This window comes from Parasteatoda tepidariorum, chromosome 4 (genome assembly GCF_982258835.1).
Source record: "Parasteatoda tepidariorum strain Cologne lab strain chromosome 4, Ptep-v5.0, whole genome shotgun sequence".
Taxonomy (NCBI): Eukaryota; Metazoa; Arthropoda; class Arachnida; order Araneae; family Theridiidae; genus Parasteatoda; species Parasteatoda tepidariorum.
In genome coordinates this window covers 16,206,519-16,230,359 of record NC_141758.1, presented here as the reverse complement: position 1 = coordinate 16,230,359, position 23,841 = coordinate 16,206,519, and the positions used below count along the sequence as shown (strand labels likewise).

Genomic DNA, 23,841 nt, shown 5'->3' with positions numbered 1-23,841 from the left:
ACTTTTGATAAACAATAATACCATTTCTTATGTCTGTGTTACATTTAATTAAACACTTATTTATTTAGCTACTTTTTGAGATTTATTTTTAATAATAATACAAATATATTTTAATAAATATACATATTTTATTTATCATCACAATATTTCCTAACCATAACTCAAATCATCACTTCTGTTCATAAACATTAATTATTCTATAACTTAATTTAAGCAATGAAATATTTAATTTATTCCCTGACAATAGTCTACAGATAGGCTTAGTATTGTCTTGTTATACGACCCTTCAATGCCAATTCAGTTATTATTTTATGAAATTACGATCAAGGGAAAAGGTTACTTAGAATCTAGAAAAGGACATTAGTCATTTTTCCTTTTCTCAAATCAAGCTTACAACAGATTCTCAAAATCCGATAACTCGTCATCTAAACCATGAACTAAAAAATACCAGAACAAAACAACTACTATTACTCTTCTTGAAAAAACTAACGCTCACCGCTAGATGTCACTAGCTATCGAGAAGTTTATCAGTTAACTCCACCTCATTATTTCTAGCTTTTCTATTGGCTGAAGACCTGGCGATGAACACGACTCCCGGCGCCAGACATCCCATCTTCAGGCGCCTACAGCGAGGGTGGAATAGTGGGGGCAACACCACCGCCTCTACAGAGCCCACCCTAGCGGTTATAGTGGAATCACTGCTTGGAATATATGGTTGAAGGAGGTTGTTGTGCTTACTTGCTGCTGCTTCTTTTCAACTGTTATTTTTTTCTCCTTCAATTTTTGAATTCATGTTTTTAGAAACAGTGCGCGTTTGTTTCCGAAGCCTTACTGGAAATTACTTCTGAGAAAGTGTTCCAATCATTTCGTTGTTTCTAAAAGGTAAGTTGTGTTGAGTTGTATTAAGCAATTATTTAAATATCTTTGCGGTTAAACTGAATATGAAAAACAAAGGTTGTTTGTAAATAAATAAAAATCCTATGCATTAAAGAAAAGGCTAAATATCTAATGACTTGTTTGTTACTGCTTTTACTTATAATTTAAGAAGATGATTTTTGAATTTTATTTATTTCATTAATCTTTTTGGAAACTATTGTTGGTAATTAATATTATTAGTAATAAGTATTATTAGTAATATCAGATGGTGTGAAATGCAACATTATGAAAAATATAGTAGTAATAACATTATTGATCAGTATATATTATTAATTAGTATTATTTATCAGTATATCAATGTATATTATTAATCTATATATTTTCATTAATGCGATTAAATAATTTTACATAAAATTTCTGTTTACAAACAAAAACCAACTCCTATGTCTTGCTTATGATTGACTCGGTTGATCAAAAGATTTTAACTTAAGAAAAAGTTCATATCACATTATTTAGTACTATCTTGACATATTTTGCGATTGTATTTAGTCATTAATTTATCTTAATTTTCCTTACATTTTTTTTTGCTTTCTTATAAATTAAAAATAATAATAATTAATTAATTATTGTTTTTATAACAACTGCTTACGATAGATAAGCTATTAAGAAAATATAAGGAAAAAAAAGTTGAAACAAGTTTTTGTTAGTTTAGTTTTTTATTTGTAAGATGGGTACACTACATTTTACTGAGTGACGATAAATAAAATAATTTAAAGTTTTTTGTTTATGCCAAGTCTGCGTATTATGATACGCAAGAAGAAAAAATCTAAAGCGTATTTAAATTTTTTTTATTGAAAGACTTTTATGAGTAACGAAAATTTTTATTTATATACTTACTTGTTAGTCTACCCATTGCAAACTTGATATTCCACATATGAGAGAATAAAGATTCAGTTCAAATTTTATTGTAAGAATAAAATTACTTTCATAAGACTGAAATCAGTAAACGTAGATTGTGATGAAAAAAATATGAAATAGCTTTTATTACCAAGTTCCGAAATAAATGAACTACAATTTAATATATATATACATAATTGTAGTTATATATACAGTTATAGTTATATTGTAGTAGTATAATTGTAGTTATATATATTTATATATTCAAAAAGTAAAAAGTGTTTATTGATTATGAATAAATAATGTTTAGTAATATAATTCACAGCATTCACACTTCGTTAATAAATTGGCTTCAAGCAAATCTGCAACACTCAAAGAAAAAATAAGTAATTAAACTCTTTCTGAAGATTTTAAATCAAAACAATTCTTTTTACGAATGGTAACTTTCTTATCATTTGCATTAATCTTGGACACATTTGAGTCAGAATTTAATTTATAGCTATGTCCTTAGAATGAATGATGCATAAATCTTTTTTAACATTTCATATTATATGAACTTTTATTTAATTGAAAAAGAAAAAAAAAGTTAGAGGTAGTATTTGCATATGCTAAAATTTTTTTAATTAGTTTGTAGATAAGGACTATCTTCTTAATCATGGCTAGTAATTAAACAGATACTTAATTTGATAAAATATCTAATTAATAATATTTCAAATTTGCTACCACTTTTTTCATATCAGTACTTTTCTTATTACGGTAGTCTATTACATACCTGCCAACTTTTAATCCCTTCCATTATAATTTTTCCCAGTGGTATTAAAATAGAATTAAAACTTCAATTTTAAGCAAACAAATACGTTGCATTTGAAAAAACTTAAGTTGACAACCATGATAGTAACGCATATTAATATATGTGCTTAATTTTTGTAAGAATAGTGGTGATCAAAATCATTTAAAAATTAAATTCATAAAAGAAAAAATAGTATATATTTACTTCCACTTTAAATATGAAAATAAAATCCTCCGGAAAATCCGGAAGAGTTAGCAAATATGCTATTAGTAATACAAAAGTGTGCCGGCATTTCATACATATCTAAGCCTGTTACGTAAACATACCAGCCAACTTATAAACTTTAAAAGAAGGTGTTTTCCTAGTGGTAGATTGAAATCTATTAATTTAAGAAAGTATGTTGGTTTTGAGTTGAAATATATCTAACAAATAAAAACACTTTTAGAGAAGAGGATGCTGGGTATTTATTGTTGCTAACTCGGTATTGGGTGAGAAGCGCCACCAACCGATTTATCTGGACTGTGTAGACATGTAATAATCTGATACTGAGAACTATGAGACAGCTAGCAAGCCTACCATATATATGTTTTAATTATTCAAATGTAATGGTCGTCACAATTACTTTAAACTGTAATTATTTATTGAGATTATTAAGGAGATTATACAATTTTGACACCACATTGAATATAAAAATAAAATCATTCGGGAATACCGGAAGATTTGGCAAGTATGCATACTCCAGAGATGCCAACTTGCTCCGGACAGCGGATTAATCGAGTGGTAGTCTTTTAATAAGTGTTTTTTGATTTAAAAATTCGATTTATAGGGTTCTGAACCACCACTACATCCAAAAAAATTCGAAGGTTCATGCGATACGCCACCTTGTTGCAATTACGCCAGGTTGAGGTTTTTAAAAAGCTGGTAAAATTATCCGAAATCCTGCAAATTTTGTTTGTAGATCTCTACCGTTATTTAAAATATTTTGCCGGATCCGGAGCAGTTAGTATCTCTGCATGCACCCAATAGTGACTTTCTTCCGTTGACTACACTTCAGCATTAAAATGAGATTCTCTTTTATTATGGGGATATGCAATCTCAAATGTATAAGATAATAACATACCTGCCAACTCTCCCGGATTTTGCGGGAGATTTTATTTTCATATTTAAAGTGGTAGTAAATATATACTATTCTTTTTTTTATAATTTTAATTTTTAAATGATTTTGATCACCACTATTCTTTCAAAAATTAAGCACATATATAAATATGCGTTACTATCATGGTTGTCAACTTAAATTTTCTCAAACACAACGTATTTGTTTGCTTAAAATTTAAGTTTTAATTCCATTTTAATACCACTGAGAAAAATTATATTGGAAAGGATTAAAAGTTGGCAGGTATGTAATAATAAAAAATATTCAATTTTTTAAGAAATATTGAATATTTTTTTAAAAATAAAATAGTGGTAGAAAAATGATTTCATGACTATGTAAAATGTACTAAGGAGAGTCAGTAGTGCATATATCAATAATGCTAAAACTTATCTTTTTCATTGCATCTTTTCTAAGAAACTATGATATCGCTTCGAAATTTTTGGGAGTTATTTGAGATCACATCAGTTGTATTTTGTAATAATGTTATAGTGAACAGGAATACTTGTTAAGAACGATTTTTGCACAAAAATTATGAAACTTTTTAAAAGTTTTCTGTTCATAATTTTTAAACAAAAATTTCGGCTAAAGATATGTATTAACAGTTATCACAGTGTAAACATGTATCTGTAAATATTCCTTGAAAAAAAAAAAAAAAACGGAAACAATGTTTGGCTTAGATGCTGAAAAAAGTTACATCGAAAAAGATACGTTTTAGCATTATTAGTATATGCCCTACCAACCCCCCTTAATAATTTGCGCTTGTAACTAAACTTTATGCATACACGGTTAGTAACGACTTTATGTAAGGTCGCCAAGTGTTAAATCATTATTGTGCAAAATGTGGGTTTTGTCTAGTAAACACTTAGGGATGGCATCCTTTTCCCCCCTTCTTTTTCCCTTTTTTTTTAACTGCAGAAAGAACAACGAGCATTACTGAAACATTTCAATGGCTTTTCACACCCGTATATATTTTCTTTAAATTTAATGTTTTTTAACTGTAAAGAATTACTTAAAGCATCTCTATTTTTCTCATTTTTGCTGCAAATTTTAAAAAAAAAATCATTTTTGATCGTAGCAACCCTGATATTTTACTGCAACCTTACTTAAACTTACATACTATTATTAGTTAAATGCAGAAATAGTACTTGCACCTAAAAATGTAAAAAGTTATAGAAATAAGTTTAAATCGAAAATTTTCTCAGCTGTTATTTTTATAACAATCTGAAATAAATAAATAGGAAAACTTCTCTACACGTAATCTTATTTGTTGTTTACAGCTTTTTAATGAATACCACTTTTTGCCTTTCTTGGCAAATAGGCCAAGACAGTAAGCATGAAAAAGTTAAATTGATAAACATTAATTAAAGTTAATAAGGTTGCATTTCTTCGCTATTGACAAATATATATATATATATATATATGCTATTGTGTGTGTGTGTCAATCACTTTTACTACCACTTTAAAAAAAAAATTCCAGACGGTCGGAACCCTGCAATACTAAACGATATGGTACTTTCGCAATATAGTATTTCGTAACTGACAATTTCTACTCTTTCTGGAAATGATTTTAAAAGTAATAGTGAAGAGAAAATTAATTCAATTTGAGAATAAAAAAAAAAAAACATTTCTAAATTAAAACACAGGATTATTTGATTATCACACACTTATATCTAGAACCTTTAATAGTAACAATATAATAATAATATGTGTATACATGCCTGCCAACTTTCACTCTTTCGGAGAATGGATTTTCAAACTGGTAGTAAAACAATTACCGAAAAACTATCTTACTCAAAAATATATTTAAATAAGAATAGATTTCTATTTTGACCAGGTTTAAATTCTCGCTATCGTAAAGTCAAAAATCTATAAGCCAACCAAGTCATCCTAAACAAGACGATACATACCTGCCAACTTTCTCTCTATCCGATAATGGATTTTCAGAGTGGTTGTAAAACAATAAACGAAAAACAATCTGACTCAAAAATATATTTATATTTTGATCCCGTTGAAATTCTCTAGTGCAAGGATTATTATGCTTTTATATATTTATTGTAATTATTTATATGTAGTGGTGGTCAAACTCATTTGTAATTATCATTATAACTCAAAAAGTTAATTGGAATAACCTGAGTATTGCTACCACTTTAAATATGAAAATAAAATCTTCCGGAAGAGTTGGCATGTATGACGATACATTAAAAGCAAACAGTTATTTGATGTGAAATTGTTATTTTGCTATTCACTATCTCGTTAAACTGCGGAAACTAAATAGTAGTTGGTTCACCGGAGGCACTCACGGAAATGCTCACGGTTTCGGCACCGCTTGGCATTCTTGGCGGAAACTTTTAAGTCAAACCTGCTCTGTCGCCAAATTGCTTTTGCGTAGCGTTTATAAACAAGGGATAGAATTGTTTCCACTATTTTATAACAATTTTTTTCATTGTTTTTGTGTTTTCATAAGATAATGTAACTCAAATATTAAAACATAAAATTCTATTTGCAATATTTAGTAATAATTTTAACTAAATCTTTCAAATTTAGTTTTAATCTGAACTTCTAAGCTGGAATTTAATTTTAAAATTTTATGACTGTGAAGGGCATTGATCTGATGACGTATTCTGATACTTTGATTGTATTGACTTGTTTGGAGTTTTCTCAGAAGTGTTTTTTATTTTCAATTTCTTAATTAAAAAAAAATAATAATTAAATAGATAAATGAAATATCATTTTTACTGATTTGATTTAAATTTTAATAAAATCATTTTATCGCGTTTAAAGTTATAGTTTTTTTTTTTAATTAAACTCCAAATTTATAATTGAAATGCGTGCAATGGAAACTAGTGTTATACTTGCGAACAACTTTTTTTCGTGTTTAAGTGTTATTAATTATAACGAAAGTTGACAATGTAATTTTCTCTATAAATCAACTACAGATATTTTTTAAGATGCAAGCAATCACGGTGGATAAAACAAATCAATTAGGTTAAAAATAGCATAAATGCTAAAGAACAAATAAAAGCAAAAGTTCTCTTAGGGCCCTGAAATATAAATTATATTTTACTTTTATATATACTTAAGTTTAGATTGGTCTAATCAAACTGAAGAAACAGAGAAACTCTTATGTCAAGGAATTGTAACTAATTTTATTATACATGTTTATTTAAGTTTTTAAAACTATTTACAAAAACATCTGAAATATAATTCATATTAACAAAATAGTTTACTGTTGCATTCTAAGGATAAATTATTTTAATTGTATAATTTGCTTTTGTAGATCCATTTCCTAAGAAATTCCCCAATTAATTATTATTTGTGTAGAAATATCGATTTTTCTGTGAAGTATTTCTTATTATTTATTTTGAATCTACCATTCATTTTTTTTCTTATACTATTATATAATATCTTATTTAGTAATGTTATAAGAAATGGCAAATTTTTAGTCGTTTAATTATAAAATAAAACTTGGTTCTTGTACTTCATCACTTTTGAAATTGCATTTGAGTAAAATAATGTTAAAGTAAATTTGATCGGATTAAAATTAAATAAAACTTTTTTTTCTGAATTTTTATAATTTTTGAAACTTTCAAAATATTGAAGTAGTGTCATTAAAATCTTCATCTTATTGAAAATGAATAAAATAATAAGGTTAAAGTAAAGTGCTGCGTATGAGAATGAAATAAACATTTTTTTTGAAACTTTTATTACTTTTGAAACTGCAAACAAATGACTAAAATGATAAGGTTAAATTAAAGCACTTTAAATGTATTAATTGCTTTCTCCGGTTTATTTTTTCAGATCTATCTTAATTTATTATTTGCGTAAAAGTATCGATTCCTTTGTGAAAAATTTCTTATATATATTTCCAATTGAAAATTATCACCTTTTTCTGATTAAATGTTTTATTTGAGAAAAAACGATTTAATAAAATCTCCTCCATCTGATAAAAGTGAGGCAATTTTTTTTAACTGTATAAAGTTCTTCTTTAACTCATTTCTCAAATCTATTATAGTTCATTATTAGCGTAACAATATGTATTTCATTGTGAAGAATTTTTATTATGCATTTGGAATAAAAGAATTAATTTTTTTTCCTAATTACGCATCTGAAATGCTGAATTTAGCGATAAAGGTAATTTTTGCAATGTACTGCAATAAAAATACCTTATATAAAATTTTCTTACATTTGAATTGGAAACTGAATGCAATATGCCTTAGTATATAGTGAGCACACAAGCCTTTATATATATAGCATAGTAAAGAATGGTAAACTGTCTTAGCAAGTAAAATAAAATAAAAATAAAAAACAATAGATTTTACACTTTCAAGAACAATAATAAAAAAAAAGAAGTTGAAAAGTAAAATATTTACAAGAATCTATTTTTAAATAAAATTCTGAGACATAAACATTAAATTAAGTATGAATTTTTTATTCAAAACGGAAACCGCTTATAAAAAATACAAGAGCGGTGTGAAGATAGAAGTGAATAAGAAAGAAATTTTTAACTGGAATAGAACCATCATTTTCCTTCTCAATCAACGTAATAGGGTTGCACGCTGTAGCAAGATGTGACGCATAGATCGGTTGGGTTACCATATTCTTAATTTTGCGGTTTTCAGAGAGCTTATTCTCGACCGCGCCAAGCGGTGCCGAAACCGTGAGCATTTCCGTGAGTGCGGAGTACCTGGCCAAAAAGACCACCTCGTGTAAATGATATGATTACAAACTGAATCAAAGGCCATTGATGTCGAAATTATTTGGGTTAGTAAACTTAATGTTAGGTAGTTAAATAATATTGTGGAAAAAGAAGATAACACAGAGAGGTAATAACATAAACAAACAAATGAAGTCAATATTTTATTTTATATCATTTACTTATTATTTTTTTATTTATAATTATTAACAAATAATCAGTTAGTGGTTAACAAATAATCAGTTAGTGTACCCATTTTTTAAAATAGTCACCACGAGATCACTGCTAACGAAAACACGAGCATACCTGCCAACTTTTAATCCCTTCCATTATCATTTTTCCCAGTGGTATTAAAATGGAATTAAAATTTCCATTTTAAGCAAACAAATACGTTGCATTTGTGAAAACTTAAGTTGACAACCATGATAGTAACGCATATTAATATATGTGCTTAACTTTTGTAAGAATAGTGGTGATCAAAATCATTTAAAAATTAAGTTTATAAAAGAAAAAAAAAGTATATATTTACTACCACTTTAAATATGAAAATAAAATCTTCCGGAAAATCCGGAAGAGTTTGCAGGTATGCACGAGTTAACTCGTGACCGGTCAGCAATGTGTTAAATATGGTATATTTTTCAATTAAATGGTAAAATTTAAAAATTGCTTTGTTTCAATTAATTAAAATATTTATTAAATTTTAAGTTTGAGGTAGTCTGGGTCTTGTCCTCCTTGAAATATCGAGACTCTATCCTATAGGCAAAAATATAATTCCCCGTTATCACATGTTAAACACAATATACCACTTCACTTATCAAATGGAGCTGTATACCTGAGTCTAACATGGCCTTTACTCATTCATCGCGTCCACAACAGTCAGTGTGAGGTAGATAAATTACCTAAACAAAATAAAAGTTTCATATAGGAGAGGATGCTTTTGTTCATTTCACTTATTCTTTAAAGCTGGATGCATACGTGTCAACTTGAACGGTTGCTGAAAAAGATTTTATAAAAGGGTAGCAAAAAAACATAGTTGGAAATATTTTTTATAAATTTAACTAATTAATCATTTAAGAGCTGAATAAGCTACCAAATAGATATCTAGATATTTTTTAATTATTGATTTGTCGTGGTAGGTTGAAATTTTTCTTCTTCTTTAAACGTTAAATTGAAGATTAAATGCGTCATAACGCTATTCTGTTGCTACCACTATGAAAATTTTTCCTCAACAGCAGTACACGTTAGTTGATATGTGGATCTAATAAAAAAGGAATTTACTACAAAATTTTCTAGTGCTAGTAGGGCAATTTATCTGGCAATCATTCATCCTGAATTTAAGTTCAGTTTGTGTCGAGTCTTTTCGGTCAGCAGCCAGTGAGGTTGCTGCGTAGAAAAGTGTTTCATTAAATTTCCTGAGCAACTGCCAGTATGTATACGTTACAACCAGCTATTGCTGTGTTTAATGCTGAGCATACATTGTTTAAATACCACTTCTTCTAATATTATTAAAGCGTTTTTATTTATATTCTTTAATTAATCAAACGTACTGGTAGAGTTATATTAAAATAAATTTATAAATGAATTTTGCAGCGATTTAAAAAAAAAAATCGAATTTTGCAGAAAATTCAGAATGGTTAGCAGCTATATAGATAATGATAAATAGTTTATAATTGAAAACAGTAAAAGCTACTAGACTCATTCTGAAAACCAGTTATATAAGGTTTTACTAAAAGCTGTTTCACCTTATATATATATATATATATATATATATATATATATATATATATATATATTTTAAAAAAAAGTATTTCATTAATCTGGTGATAGTTTTACATTTTGGGCAGCGATGGCTTAGTGGTTGAGGGAATGAGCTGTCATTGTAAAGAGATTGGGTTCGATAACAAGTGGCGGCTTGAAACCCACCCATTTTCAGATCGATGGGTATCAGCTTGTCTGTGAAGTAAAGGCGGCCTGTGTGCTGTCCTGATCACATTTCTGCAATTATGCCGTTGGTCACTAAATTGTGGAGCCTGATCATTCGTGACTCCCTGGGCCCATAATTGGCTTTTGCGGGAATGCTTTGCTTTTAGTATTACATTTTTTGTTTCAAAATTTTAACATATTTGTGAGGAAGATTTCCCTTAGTAGGTTATTTTTTAAGTACGTTAATTCAAGTAGGTTATTATATACATATTTTTTTAAAAGCAAAATTTTATAAATTTCATAGATTTTTAGCATTTACTGATTTTCTTATGAAATCTTATTAATGTAAATGTTTTAATTTCTTATGTAAATATGTACGAATAAATGTAAAGTAAATGTACGAATTTCTTATGTAAATGTTTTTTTTTTTAGAAAAACATGCTTTTTTAATAATATTAAGTTTATTGATTTCGTTGAATATTGGTTGTTTTGTTTTAAATACGAAGATCATTAAGGTGAAGAGAGGAAAAAGCCTTATCATTCTTTAAAATTTTTACCCTTTAAATACAACGCAGTCTTAGATTTAAGCGCTACAGAACTTCAAACCTATATTTTGCATAAACATTTCCGTGTTTTTTACTTTATACTTTTAGAGTGATAAATTTGCTGCGTTTGCAAAACTAATCATTTTTTTGCAAAAGTGTTGAAAGCAGTTATCACTGATAATAAGGAATAATGAGTTAGAGATTGTGGATAAGACAATGATGACACATTTTCATCTGATATCGATCTAGATACTCTAATGATATCTGTATATTCTGATGATATCTATAGATAGTGTGTTGCATCGTAACGTGATTCGTGTTTGAAGTTATTTGGTTTTACAAATAAATTCATTTTCTTGCATTGAAGTGTAAGTGTTTCTTGTACACACAATAGTAAGAAAAATGTGTGAGTATAACAAAAATTTTTATTGAAGATTTGTTTATGAATTCGTCTATAATTAGTAAAGTCTTAATAAATAATTAATAGAGGATCATAAAGTGGATTTTCACCAAAGCATAATCAACTAGTTTTCAACAGTGTTCATAATCTCTAACATTTGAGGTTTTAACAAAATATTTTTTCTGGCAATATTGACTAAATTAAAAATTTCTTATTTTGAAAGCAAATTAAGTTCTTATGAAACGTGTATAAAACCAGATTTGTCAACTTGCTCCGATTTGTAAAAAAAAAAAGAAGAAAAAAATTCCAATAAATTTTTTTTCCCCAATGGTAATGTTAAGGTAATTTGGTGGTAATAATGGTAATTTTCCTCCCAATGGCTAAGTTATTTTTAATTTAGCATTTTTCATTCTAAGTAATTTTTTTACCATTATGCAGAGCTGCCAACTTTCTATGCCTTTTGTAGAAGTTTATTTAAGTGGTACCTAAGTTTATGTTTTAATGTATTATTTTTTACTCGTTTAAACTTATTTTCTACGCCACTTCATATAAACGATTAAAAAGTTTATATCCAAACCTTTTTTTCTTTTGCCAGCTGATTTTTAATAAAGCTTTTTAAATTCTAGCAAAATTACCAAAAATTCTGATAGCTTTGGTTTTTGAATGTCTACCACTCTATAAAATATTTTACAAAAAACGTAGTAGTTGGCAGGCCTGCCATTATAAATCAAAAATTCAAATTATCACTTGAAATGCAATTTTATTGTATTTATCTTGTGGTGACTCCGTTGAAGAGGGGGTGTAATTACACTTATTCTACAAGTTTGCTAAATTTGAATCATGTTTTTATGTCAGTTGCATATTACATGGCTACAAAAAATACTGATTTAAGTTCTGAAATTTAAATATGAATTATTTATTTTTTTTAGTGTTAAATATTGGTAAAAATATATTTTTTTAATTATAATTTTGTGATAATATATTTTTAAGAATGAAAGAAATCATTAAACTGGTAAAATAAATATTGGTATTTTCAAATTTTACTTTTTAATCTTAAGAAGAAATGTGTGAAAAACAATAAATACTGTCAAGTACAGAAAGTAAAAATAAATATGAATTATTTTAACATCATATAGAACAATTCTTACAAAACTTCAAGAAAAATTAGAACCGTTTGGAAGCCAGACCTTGAAATTTGACTAGAGATCTCAGCCCAAATCAATTCTAAGAAATACACTGCTGCCATCTAGTGTGTTATCAAGTATTTAGCAGTTAACCTTAGCGGAGGGGGAAATATTCCTCATAATTAAAATTCCCGAACATTAATATTAATACAAACGGAACATGAAAATTATTTTAATATTTTATTCTCTTGAATTTTATATGTTATTCACTTTTTTCTTTTTTTAAGTTTCGTCGAATGTAAAAGTTTAAACATTTAGTTATAGCAATATAGAGTTCAAATACACAAATACAGCTACGGCAGCAAAACTTAAGTTATAGATAAAAATGTTAACATTCAAAGGTTGTGAAAAGTGTCTAAAATTAAAATAACCATGAATTGAAGTTTTTTCTAATAATTAAGATTCAATGCTAATGAATTACAAATAAATAATCGTTGAGAAATAAAATTAAAGGGTAAATGCGATGATAATGAAGTATTTCATTAATAGTCTAAAGATACTTTTTGCCTTAGTGAAATCTTTAGTACAGGGATGCCACAGGAGACCAGGAATGTAAAAAGTGGTAGAAACGCAACTCATTATTGTTCATTTATTATCTCTTTAAGTCTCAACTACCACTATGATTTACATTTAAAACTTTTAATTTTTAAACCAAAGACGTACTTGTCATTTACTATCTCAAAATAAATACAATAGATACGCATATAACTAAATTAAATATCAAATTCTAAGAAAAAGCCATCTCTTGCTCTGCAGCAAATTTCAATGAAATATTCCCATATGAATATTTAACTGAAGACAAGAGACCAATAGCAGCATACTATTGCAGTGATGCATCATATTCCCCACATCAGTAGCATATACATAACCTCATTTTCATCATGGCTCGAGTTATACCTCATATTTTTACATTATGCTTTTATCTGCATATAACTACATGGTCCGAACTCAATGATCTACATGAATACTCCTTTATTTCATTTGCATTCCACCACATCATCGAAAACCCACTATGTTCAAGTTAAAGGTGAATGGGAAAAGAGCCGCAAGCGGCCTCGGTTGTCCAAATATTTAATACAGTTCAGTTCTTTGTTTTTACTTTTAAAATCAAACTGTAAAAAATATGCTAGAAAGAATAGTTTATTTAAATAAAATTTTGAATTTTTATTAGACATCAATTTCTGCATGTTTATTCTCCCGTGGTAACATTGCTAGCATAAATTCAAAATGTACGCAGTCATACTTAAGAAAGAAACAGTGCATATTGTTTTTGTTCAATTCCAAGTACAAACTAAATTCTTATTTTTGTTCTAGGTTTAACAAGAATCGCAACTCATGACACTGGATTCACCGTTTTTACCACCCACAGGGATGGCTTTTCACCCTCATCTCTACCCCTGTGACCTACCCCCTAGTGCCTATGCCCCTCAGGCGCCAATGATGGACTACAGAACCAATTCTTTCTTGACTCCCCCTACCTCTTTGCCCTTTTTTACCCCTTTCCTTTACCCACAATGTTTGCCTAAAGAGTTCCCCATGGGAGGTTACTGCTACCCCCCTGAGCCTGAAGAAGAGGATGGAGTGAAAGATGACCCGGAAGTTACTTTGGAATCAAAAGATTTATGGACAAGATTCCATGCTTTGGGAACAGAAATGGTCATCACCAAATCTGGAAGGTAGGTGTTCGTCAAAATCTTCTGAATAATTATATACTTTCCTTTGGTTCCTAAAATAATAAAAAGTGGACAAAAAGTCAGATTTGAAGAATTTTTGACCTATACAATACACCAATTTGGCTTACAATAGACCAATTGCAGACCATGTAAGAACTATCCAACTCTTCCAAAACTTACAACGGATACATATTTTTGAGTTGTAGTCTTTTAATGTATGATTCTTGGTCTAGTAAATTCGACATTCACCATTACTTTTATATAATTCTAAGACTTATGTGATGCGCCAATTTGTTGATGTTCAGCCGTGTTGAGACTTTTAAATGTAGGCAAAATTTACCGAAAATCTACAAATTTCAGTTTGTAGTTCTTTACCGTGTTTTACTTTGTCGTAACCAGAGTAGATGGCATCTCTGCATTTAACCCTTATGGAATGGCAAATTTTGATTGAAAATTTCAGTAGGCAGCTCATTCTGAGTTAAATGACATACTTTAATAACTAGAAAGGAAAGTTTCAGGATTTAATAGAAAACTCTTCCCTCCTTTCTCGTTTTGATACAAATTTAATTATAGATCTCAAAAATCATTACTGATTTTTAAAAAACTTAAACTCTCGAAGCCTACGCTTTATGACTCTTCTGCGGAACCCTTTTAGGAGCCTCTGCACTAAATGACTATATTCTTTTTTAAAATTACGTGCTGCATTCTATGCAATGTATTAAGATTTATATTTTTAAAAAAGAAGACTCTGAAATTTTTATACGCGCATGCAACTTTAGCTACAAAAATGTATAAGATAGGTTGCTTGCACATGTTACCACAACGCTTTGAGTTTCATTTTTATCCGTAAAGTTATACTGAAGGAACAAATATTATTTTATCGCTTAATAGCATCTGAATGGAATTAGATAGTTATTGCGAATTACTTAATAATTATCATGAGTAGCTTTATGATTTAAAGTGATTTGCGCAACATATCTTGGCAGTCTTTTATTATTATTATAATTATTTCAAACGTTACTGCATGTCCAAATTGTTCAGATACTTCTTTCACAGTTTATATTTAATATTAAATCGCTTTTAACAGCGTCAATTATCTATAACGTATTTTTTTTTTTTTGTTTTTGAACTATATAATCATTAAAAAGAATTAACATAAACTTCTTTTCCATAGGCGGATGTTCCCCGCTTTTAAAGTCCGAGTGAGCGGCCTAGACAAGAAAGCTAAATACATTCTATTGATGGACATAGTAGCGGCAGACGATTGCCGGTATAAATTCCATAATAGCCGGTGGGTAGTGGCAGGGAAGGCCGACCCCGAGATGCCCAAGAGGATGTATATCCATCCTGATTCACCATCCACTGGTGAACAATGGATGCAGAAAATTGTTTCATTCCACAAACTGAAAATCACAAACAACATATCAAACAAGCACAGCCATGTAAGTTCTTTTTTTTTTTCATTCATTAAAAATATCTGCATTTAAATAAATACCGTGGTATTTATAATCAATAGTTGAAGACAGAGGTTTTAAAAAAAAGTTTGTAAAAGCCTAATTTCTTGTCGCTGAAAAGAATTTAATTGTTCCGAATGGAGTTCTATCATATTTGATTGAATAATCGTTGAAGATTCGTCCAGCAAGTTTAATTCTCGGCAAATATATAATTTGTTTCACATTTTTTCATTGCTAATGTTAAATGCACTATACTTATTTAGCATTATTATACATTTAGCACCAGAATTATTTAGCAAACTTAATAGCACTATATTGATTTAGCATTATACCTTACTTATTAAATGCACCATACTTATATAGCATTTTTTCGCAATGTGCATTAGATTCCACAAACAGTTATTTTGACTACAATAAAAGCAATTTTAAAAATATATAGGATAGTTTTTTGAACAATTCAAACGTAAAGTTATTAAAACATTGCAGGAATTATGGATTATTCATATTAAATATAATTTTTATTTAGACCTTTTAATTAGAAAACTGTTTTCTAACATAATTTGAAATTCTGAAATTGGATGGATTTATTACTAAAGTGTTTAAAGTGCTAGAAAGGTTAAACCGGAAAACACATTGCTATATAACAGCATCCCCACCAATTGTGTATTTAAATGTACGCTATTATTTATTTGTAGTGATGGTCAAAATCATTTTAAAGACGGCGACTAAAAAAGTAAAAAGTGGCGACTAATAAATAGCAAAAATCTATTGAAGATACTAAAATTTGAAACTCTTGTGTGTGTATACTCGTATATCAAAATGAATAATTTGCTATGTATGTTAAGAGTTATGATAGAACAATTAAATAGATAAGAATAAATGTTGCACCGTTTTATTTTATTTTTTATAACCGTCGTTGAACAGCCGACTACCAATGTTCAACCCCGTAGCTTTGTAATTTCGAACCTAATCCAGAAAACAAGAGAACTCCTGGATCAGTACCCCCAAAGGTATTGATTTGTTTTAGGAACTTGGAGAACTTTGTGATCCCGACAGATTTAAAGTGTACCAGGCACTATTTAATACGCAGGGATTCTTCGGCCGACAAGATTCGAACTCCTATTCTCAGGAACTCAAGTCCAACGTCCTAGCAAACAAGCTATCCCGGCCCTTACTACGGCTTTATTATAGAAATTAAATCTTGAACAAAATCAGTAGTAGACTTCCTTGTATGTCCGCGGAATCACACAGAAATTTAAAGAAAAAAAAATATTATACAGTACTTTTTTTTAGAAAATTTGTGGGAATCTGAGATTCTTTAAACTTTTCTAGTACAGTAGTTCAGCTTCTTTTTAAGTTACGTAGACTTCGTTACCAAGAAGAAGCTGTACCGGTACTAGAAAAGATTGTGGAATTCTCATTTCCTAGAGGTTTTCTTGGAAGTACTGCAATTTATTTAATTACATTGTATTTGCTAGAAAAGTTTATGAAATCTCAGTTTCCTAAAGATTTCCTAGCAAATACTGCAGATTTTTTGTTCTTTTTTTTAAGTAATGAAACTTTTTTTTTGCAATTTAAAAAATACGTATTGTTTTTGTTAATAATTTTCCTCTTTTACAGACTATATTGAATTCGATGCACAAATATCAGCCAAGGTTTCACGTTGTCAGAGCTGACGATATTTCTAGGCTACCTTTCAAGAAATTCCGTACTTTCACTTTCGAAGAAACAGACTTCATAGCTGTCACTGCTTACCAAAACCAAAAGGTATGTTCCATTTCGGCAAAGATCGATTGTACCGTCTGATTATAACTGAACTCTGTATTTGATTTAAGGCCATAAATGTCTTACTTTATTTGCTAATTTCTAATGATTTTTTATCCTGAAGCATATACGCTTATTTATATATTTTTACAAGCCATATTTAGTTTGATCACAAAAGTCCCTCAGTGATCAAACTAAATATGGCTAATCGTAAGGACACTCGGTTTCCAGTAGAACACCGAAGTCAAGCATCACAAGCTGAGGTCAGTAAGCAGCGGGTGACCGATTTGATCAGCCTGCGTATGAACCGAGGCTGAGAGGTATCAGTCCCTTTTTGGTAGCCCTACAACCTGGACAAGAAATCTAACACTTTACGGTAAAACAGTTTAATAAGGATCAATACCGCACAACCTCGCTCCCTTCGCAGACTGATCAAAGTGGTCCCTGCCAGTGATGCTCGACTTCGATGATATACCGAGTGGATGCTTTAAAATTGATATTGTTAATGTCCGTAAATTTCCAAAAAGGTAAGTTAAATAAAAAAAATAATAATAAAGCATTTCACAAATAATTATTGAACAACAATTTTTAATTTGTAGTTGTTGTACAGAGTGCAAAGTACAAATGGAAAGCCTTTGTAACTTTTGATATATTGATTGTATATTTTAATAACGAAGATGCAATCTTAATGATCAGAGGACCAAAGATTTTAAATGACCAATTTCGATCAAATTTTGTCAATTAACTGTATAATATTTAAAGCTTTGCAAAATCTAATAATCTTTTATTTAAGGCAGTGTTTCCCAAACTTATGACTTTTGTGTACCCTTTCTAAATTTTTCGTAACGCTGCTATGTACCACTAATAAAAAAATGAATGTATATTTTTAAAAATATTTTTTTATCAACATATTTATTAATAAAAATACATATTTTAAAAATATGTTTTTATTAACATTTTTATTAATATATTTTAGTTATTGACTGTTAACTCTGCAAAAAATAGCCAACAGAAAAAAACGTGATCGTAAATTTTCATGGTTAGCTTTGTTTTTCAATAAATTTTTGCTGCAATTTTCGTTTGTTGCAAGATATTTCGCATACGAACGCGTACCCCCGCTTAACTGATCCCGTACCCCTGGGGGTACGCGTACCACACTTTGAGAAACACTGATTTAAAGGCTTAATGCGATGTAGTTGGAAAAAGTAATGTTCTGTAAAGTTGAAACACGTGTATTAGTTAGTGTTGCATAGTAACGTGTAAATTAACACGTATATACTTAATATTCTGTCCATTCCATGCCTTTTATTATCATAAATTCTTTTTTTTTTTTTGGTAGAGTTTTTAGGTTAAAGGTTAGTTTTTAGGTTAAAATTTAATTAATATATGCAATTTTCATTTACAGATTACCAAACTGAAGATAGACAATAATCCCTTTGCTAAAGGATTTAGAGAATCAGGCGGCTCGAAGCGTTTAAAAAGGTGAGTGGAGCATTTTTTGATAAACGAATTGCACACTTTTTATAAAAGCACCTGATAAATTTAAATATCATGAAGCAATCATCTATTTTAAGAACTGTATAAACTGTACACTTCAAAAGAAGTAGAAAAACTAGAAATCTATTTATGTGCAAGAGTCAATTACTGTTATGATGTGAGCACTTTTGTTTAAAAGAATTAAAAATACATTATATTCAATAAAAGTTTTCCAATTACTTTTTTAACAATCGCTGTAAAACATTTTATAGCAATATTTCCTTTTTTCTTCAGCTGATTTAACAGAGGAAATTAAAATGTTTAGTCATTCTCGCTGATGATTCCGCGTTTTCGCCAATTCTATTTGAAGGAAAGTTCAAACATAATTGCAGGCAAAAAATCAAAGGCCAATTTTCTATAAAACCATGCTAGTTTCAACATTTGTTGGGATTTGGGGCAATGTTAAACCACAGACATTTTCTAGCGGTAAATGGATTAACCACATTTGTCTAGTGTTTCTATTTATAGAAATCTCAATGTTTTAATCGTTTTACGAAGATGGCACACCGGTGTCCCTTTTATTAGATAAAAATTTAATAAGTTTACTTATATGAGAATCATTAAAATTGGTGATTATTTTCTTCTTTTTGCTTCCCCCCACTTCACACAATGCAGTGTTGGCGTGCCAATATTTTCAAATATTAAAAAACTGCCAAGAGGGTACAGACTATAAATAAACAAAACTTCACCGTTTAAGCGCCAAAGTTTCATTTTTGGAACATGTCTAGGATTTACACCAGCAGTGGAAATTTAGTGATCCAATAGGATAGCCTAGGTATTCATTTAGTGGTTCAAAAAAATTAATATGGTAGACAAACTTGAGAAAAAAAATTATTGAGCTTTACAATTGCAATATTCATGCTATGGTACACATTAAAAGTTATTAATTACCATCTATAAAACCCTGAAACTAATTAGGTTCATTACCCCATAATGATTAAAATTTATTAAAAATTAAGTGAATAAAAAGTTTAAATAATATTAGTAAATAGTTTTAACATACAAATTAAGATGCTGAGACCAAATAAATAGATGAGGAAAACGGAGAAAGTAAAAACTAACAAAATATTATATTAAAAATTATCTAAAAATTCTAAATTAAGTAAATTCTAAAAGATAAAAAAAAAAAATTATGTTTTATTGGTGAACAATTACACTGTCAGTACATGAATGCTAAGCACAGTACTGCATGCAAATTTTAAAATTTCAACATTTCAATTTTTTTGAACCAGTCACTTTGTCATTCCATTTGAAAAATCTTAAAACTGAAACCTAACCTACGAAGGTTTCAGTTTAATAAAATTATTAGAATCAAATTAGTACAACATTATTATTTTTTTTAATCCATGAATATTAAAGACTGATAGCTAGAATCTTTCATTCTGAGCACTTAAAGTGGAGAAACTGAATATTCCGATTAACCAGAATAATATAAAATTATATATATTGTGATATATATTTCTTCTAAAATCAAGCAATTGCTATGTTTTTTTTTAACCAAATCGGTTGTTAATTGAATAAAATTTCCATACAATTTACTTGCAAACCTTCTATCATATTTTTCATAAAGACACTTTTTTCCATTACTGCAAAATAAGAGTCTGCCAGGTAAAAGGTTAAACAATCAGGAATAACTGTAACAATCGGAATCTCTAAAAAATAGCGAGAAATAATTTAATGGTTGATTTACTGATTTTATTAGCTTTTCGACACGAATAAAACTTAAAATACTACTAGTGATAATAAAAATCTAGTTTTATTTTCCTTTTAAATTTTCTCTCAAGTGTACCAAGGTCTTTCTTTCTCCCAATTGTTTTACTAATTTTGTTAGTTACAATATTAATATTTAATTTGGGACATTATCTTATTTTCTAGGAAAGCATCTGATGATTTCTTCTTCGAGAAAGAACTGGACGACAACGCTGACGAAAGCAAATGGACAACCTCAGAGTCCGATTCATCGCCAAGCAAAAACCTAGCAGACAAAGAAGAAAAAGCTAATACATCAACACGTGACCAAGATTCATCCAAACCGGATGTGGTTAAGCAGAATGATGCTGTTAAACTACCCGCAGCAGCAGAAATAGACAGACTGGCATCTTTAAAATGCAATAACTATTTGGAACAATGCTTGGCAGAACGATCTCTACAGAGCCAAGAGATCAGTCAGACATTGCAGCAACCTTTTAATGTCCCTACAATGCCTTACATTCGAACATCGGGTGGTTATAGAACACCCGAAACATTAAGGACTTCTCCAGATATACCATTTTCTGTTGCTTCGATTCTGGGTACAGCAGATCACCTACATTCGAATACAATCTTGAATCATGAATCCAGGTTACCAATTAAGCCTAGTCCTGTTGTGGGCTTGCCACCCACAAGTTACCCTATTATGAATACAGGCCCTGATGCATATTCAATCTACCAGACAGACGAATATAGACGGGCATTTTTGTCTTCGTTATTAGCACAGCATAGATACTTTCCTTACATGTGTTAGCGAAATATAGATTGCCTCTGCCATCACCTCCAACACCAGAAGGCCTTTACACGGCTTTTTTAATGGAAGTCTGCGCAGACTATTTAAAAAGTAAACCAGTTTTGCGCATGAGCCAAACATCTATTACAAAAACACTTGAAGAAATGTTCTTTTAATATTCATACATTTGATGAATTATTATGTTTTAGTTAACAAAGAAGTAAAACCAATCCTATCCATTCATTAAACGTATTTTAATACAAATATTTGCAACCATCTTTTTGGTTTCAACGTAGGCTTTAATAAATGGCTAGTGTATAAACTGGTTTACTTGCATAGTGGTCTGAACCATCACCTCCTACATCAGAAAGCCTCCTCACTGTTTCTTATAAGTAGTCTGCGCAGATTATTTAAAAAGCGAACCACTTGTGCGCATGAACCCAAGTTCTATTTTAAAAGTACTTGAGAGAAATTTATCATATACGTATATTTGAGAATTGAATCTGTAGTGGCGGACAAGTAAATAAAACAAACCAATTATATTCATAAATTTAAAAAATTTTAAAATATATATTTTCTACCGCTTTCTAATTTTTAATAGATTTCATATTAAATGGTTCTTTCACTAAATGGTTTACCTTCATAGTGGTCTGATCGGACTACCTACAAAAAACCGTGTGGAGGCTTTCAGTTATAGGAGGCGTTGTCTGAACGGACTATCTTCAAGAAACCGTGAGGAGGGTTTCATTTATAGGAGGCAATGAATCTGCAGGGCTGCCAACTTTCTACGCATTTTGTAAAAATTTATTCTAGTGGTGGCTAAGTTAATGTATTATTTTTTATTCATTTAAACTCATTTTCCAAACTACAACATATAAATGATTTAAAAGCTCATACGCAACGCCACTTTGTTCCATCTCTTTCGAGGTGGAATGTTATCAAAAATTACCGAAAATTTTGAAAGTTTTCGTTTCTAAATGTCTACCACTCTGAAAAATATTTTACAAAAAGCGTAGTAGTTGGCAGGCCTGCCTCTGCACTGTCTGAGTGTGCAACAGCCTTAAAGAAGTAAAAAGTGATGGAAATTATTTCTGCCACATTAGATCAGACTTTTTATTTCAGAATGGAGATAATTTATGTTTGATATCTATGTGGTCTATTGCTACCGATACGTCACAGCACTGCATTTTATTCAAAATCATATCTATAAAAAAATAACTTTTCCACCGCTTTTTACTCTTTTGAAAGATTATTCTAGTACAAATATTTTTTGTCGTCCTTAAATTGATTGGTGAATCTGTATATAGTCTTTTTAAAGCATCTGCAATACCGAATTTTAAAAGAGAAATGTCTAAACAACTTTGTACATAGTGCTTGTAAAAATTGTATAATCAAAGATATTTATATGTTGTGCTTATGTTGATGTCGAACGTCAAGTAAGGCAATTGATATTGAAAGAGAGAAATAAAAATTCTTTATAGAAGTTACTTTTTTCCTTGTTGTTTTACAAAAATTGCTTTACATTATTTTGCAGTTAAGCAAGATTAGCTTAATTGTTGGCTATATGTGCAAGGGTTTTGATTGACACGAGTTTAAACAATAATAAGACACAAATGTATAAATGATTTTGGGATGCAACTCGAATTATCTACTGAAAATTTACAATTATAATAATATAGGATAGTATAAAATATTGCTTTTTTTTCCTTTCTTTATCTGTATATTACAAGAAGAGTTGAAAAAAAACAGACATTGTGTACAATGCCAAAAATCGATGAAGCCTGAAGTGATACAATTCGTACATTGCCTAGGCATGGGGTCAGTGTGTGCGAAAAAAGAAAAAAATGGGGGGGGGGGGAATAAAACCTTGAATTACTTTTGATCAAATGATCGGATTTTCACGTACTAGGACTCAGTCGTAATATATTTAAGGGGTGACCTAAAATACGCTTATTAGTTAACACAGGCGATATTTTAAATTATGGAATCAGACACAAAAACGTATCTTTCTCTGAATCAATATAACTTTTTTTTCTTCAACGTATTATGATTTCTAAAACGCAAAAAATAGGGGATAGCAGCAAACTGGGAAGTATGGTCTCAATAGTTTGGACAAAAGAGCAGAAAAAGTTTGGCTCCTTTAATGTTAATTTTACTTTTTGCTTATTTCACCATATCTCGAAAACTTTGTAAGCGAATTAAGACATTTTTGCACACAATCATAAAATTCGCTTATCCAAAGATAATTTCATCAAAAAATAATTTTAAATAAACATTTGTTAACTTTTACTACTTTATTTCATAACAGTTCAAACATTTTTGAAACGTGAGGTGCACAAATTTTCACATCATTTAAAAGAATGTAATTTTATATAGCAAAATACAAAACTTGAATGAAATCTATCCAATAGTTCCTAAGAAATAAAATTTTAAATACCTGATTTTTTAAAAAAAAATTTTTGATGCAAATT

At 29.3% G+C, this 23,841-nt stretch overlaps 1 protein-coding gene across 1 annotated transcript; it reads left to right on the top strand.

The window, feature by feature from the left end:
- Positions 1 to 615: 615 nt before the first annotated feature.
- LOC107450977 (uncharacterized) lies at positions 616 to 22,853 on the top strand. Its single transcript, XM_043043542.3, has 6 exons — positions 616 to 882; positions 13,776 to 14,137; positions 15,309 to 15,576; positions 17,209 to 17,355; positions 18,758 to 18,834; positions 20,764 to 22,853. Exons 2-6 carry the CDS (start codon positions 13,797 to 13,799, stop codon positions 21,389 to 21,391), a joined length of 1,461 nt encoding a protein of 486 aa, XP_042899476.2. The 5' UTR covers positions 616 to 882; positions 13,776 to 13,796; the 3' UTR covers positions 21,392 to 22,853.
- The last annotated feature ends 988 nt before the right edge of the window (positions 22,854 to 23,841 follow it).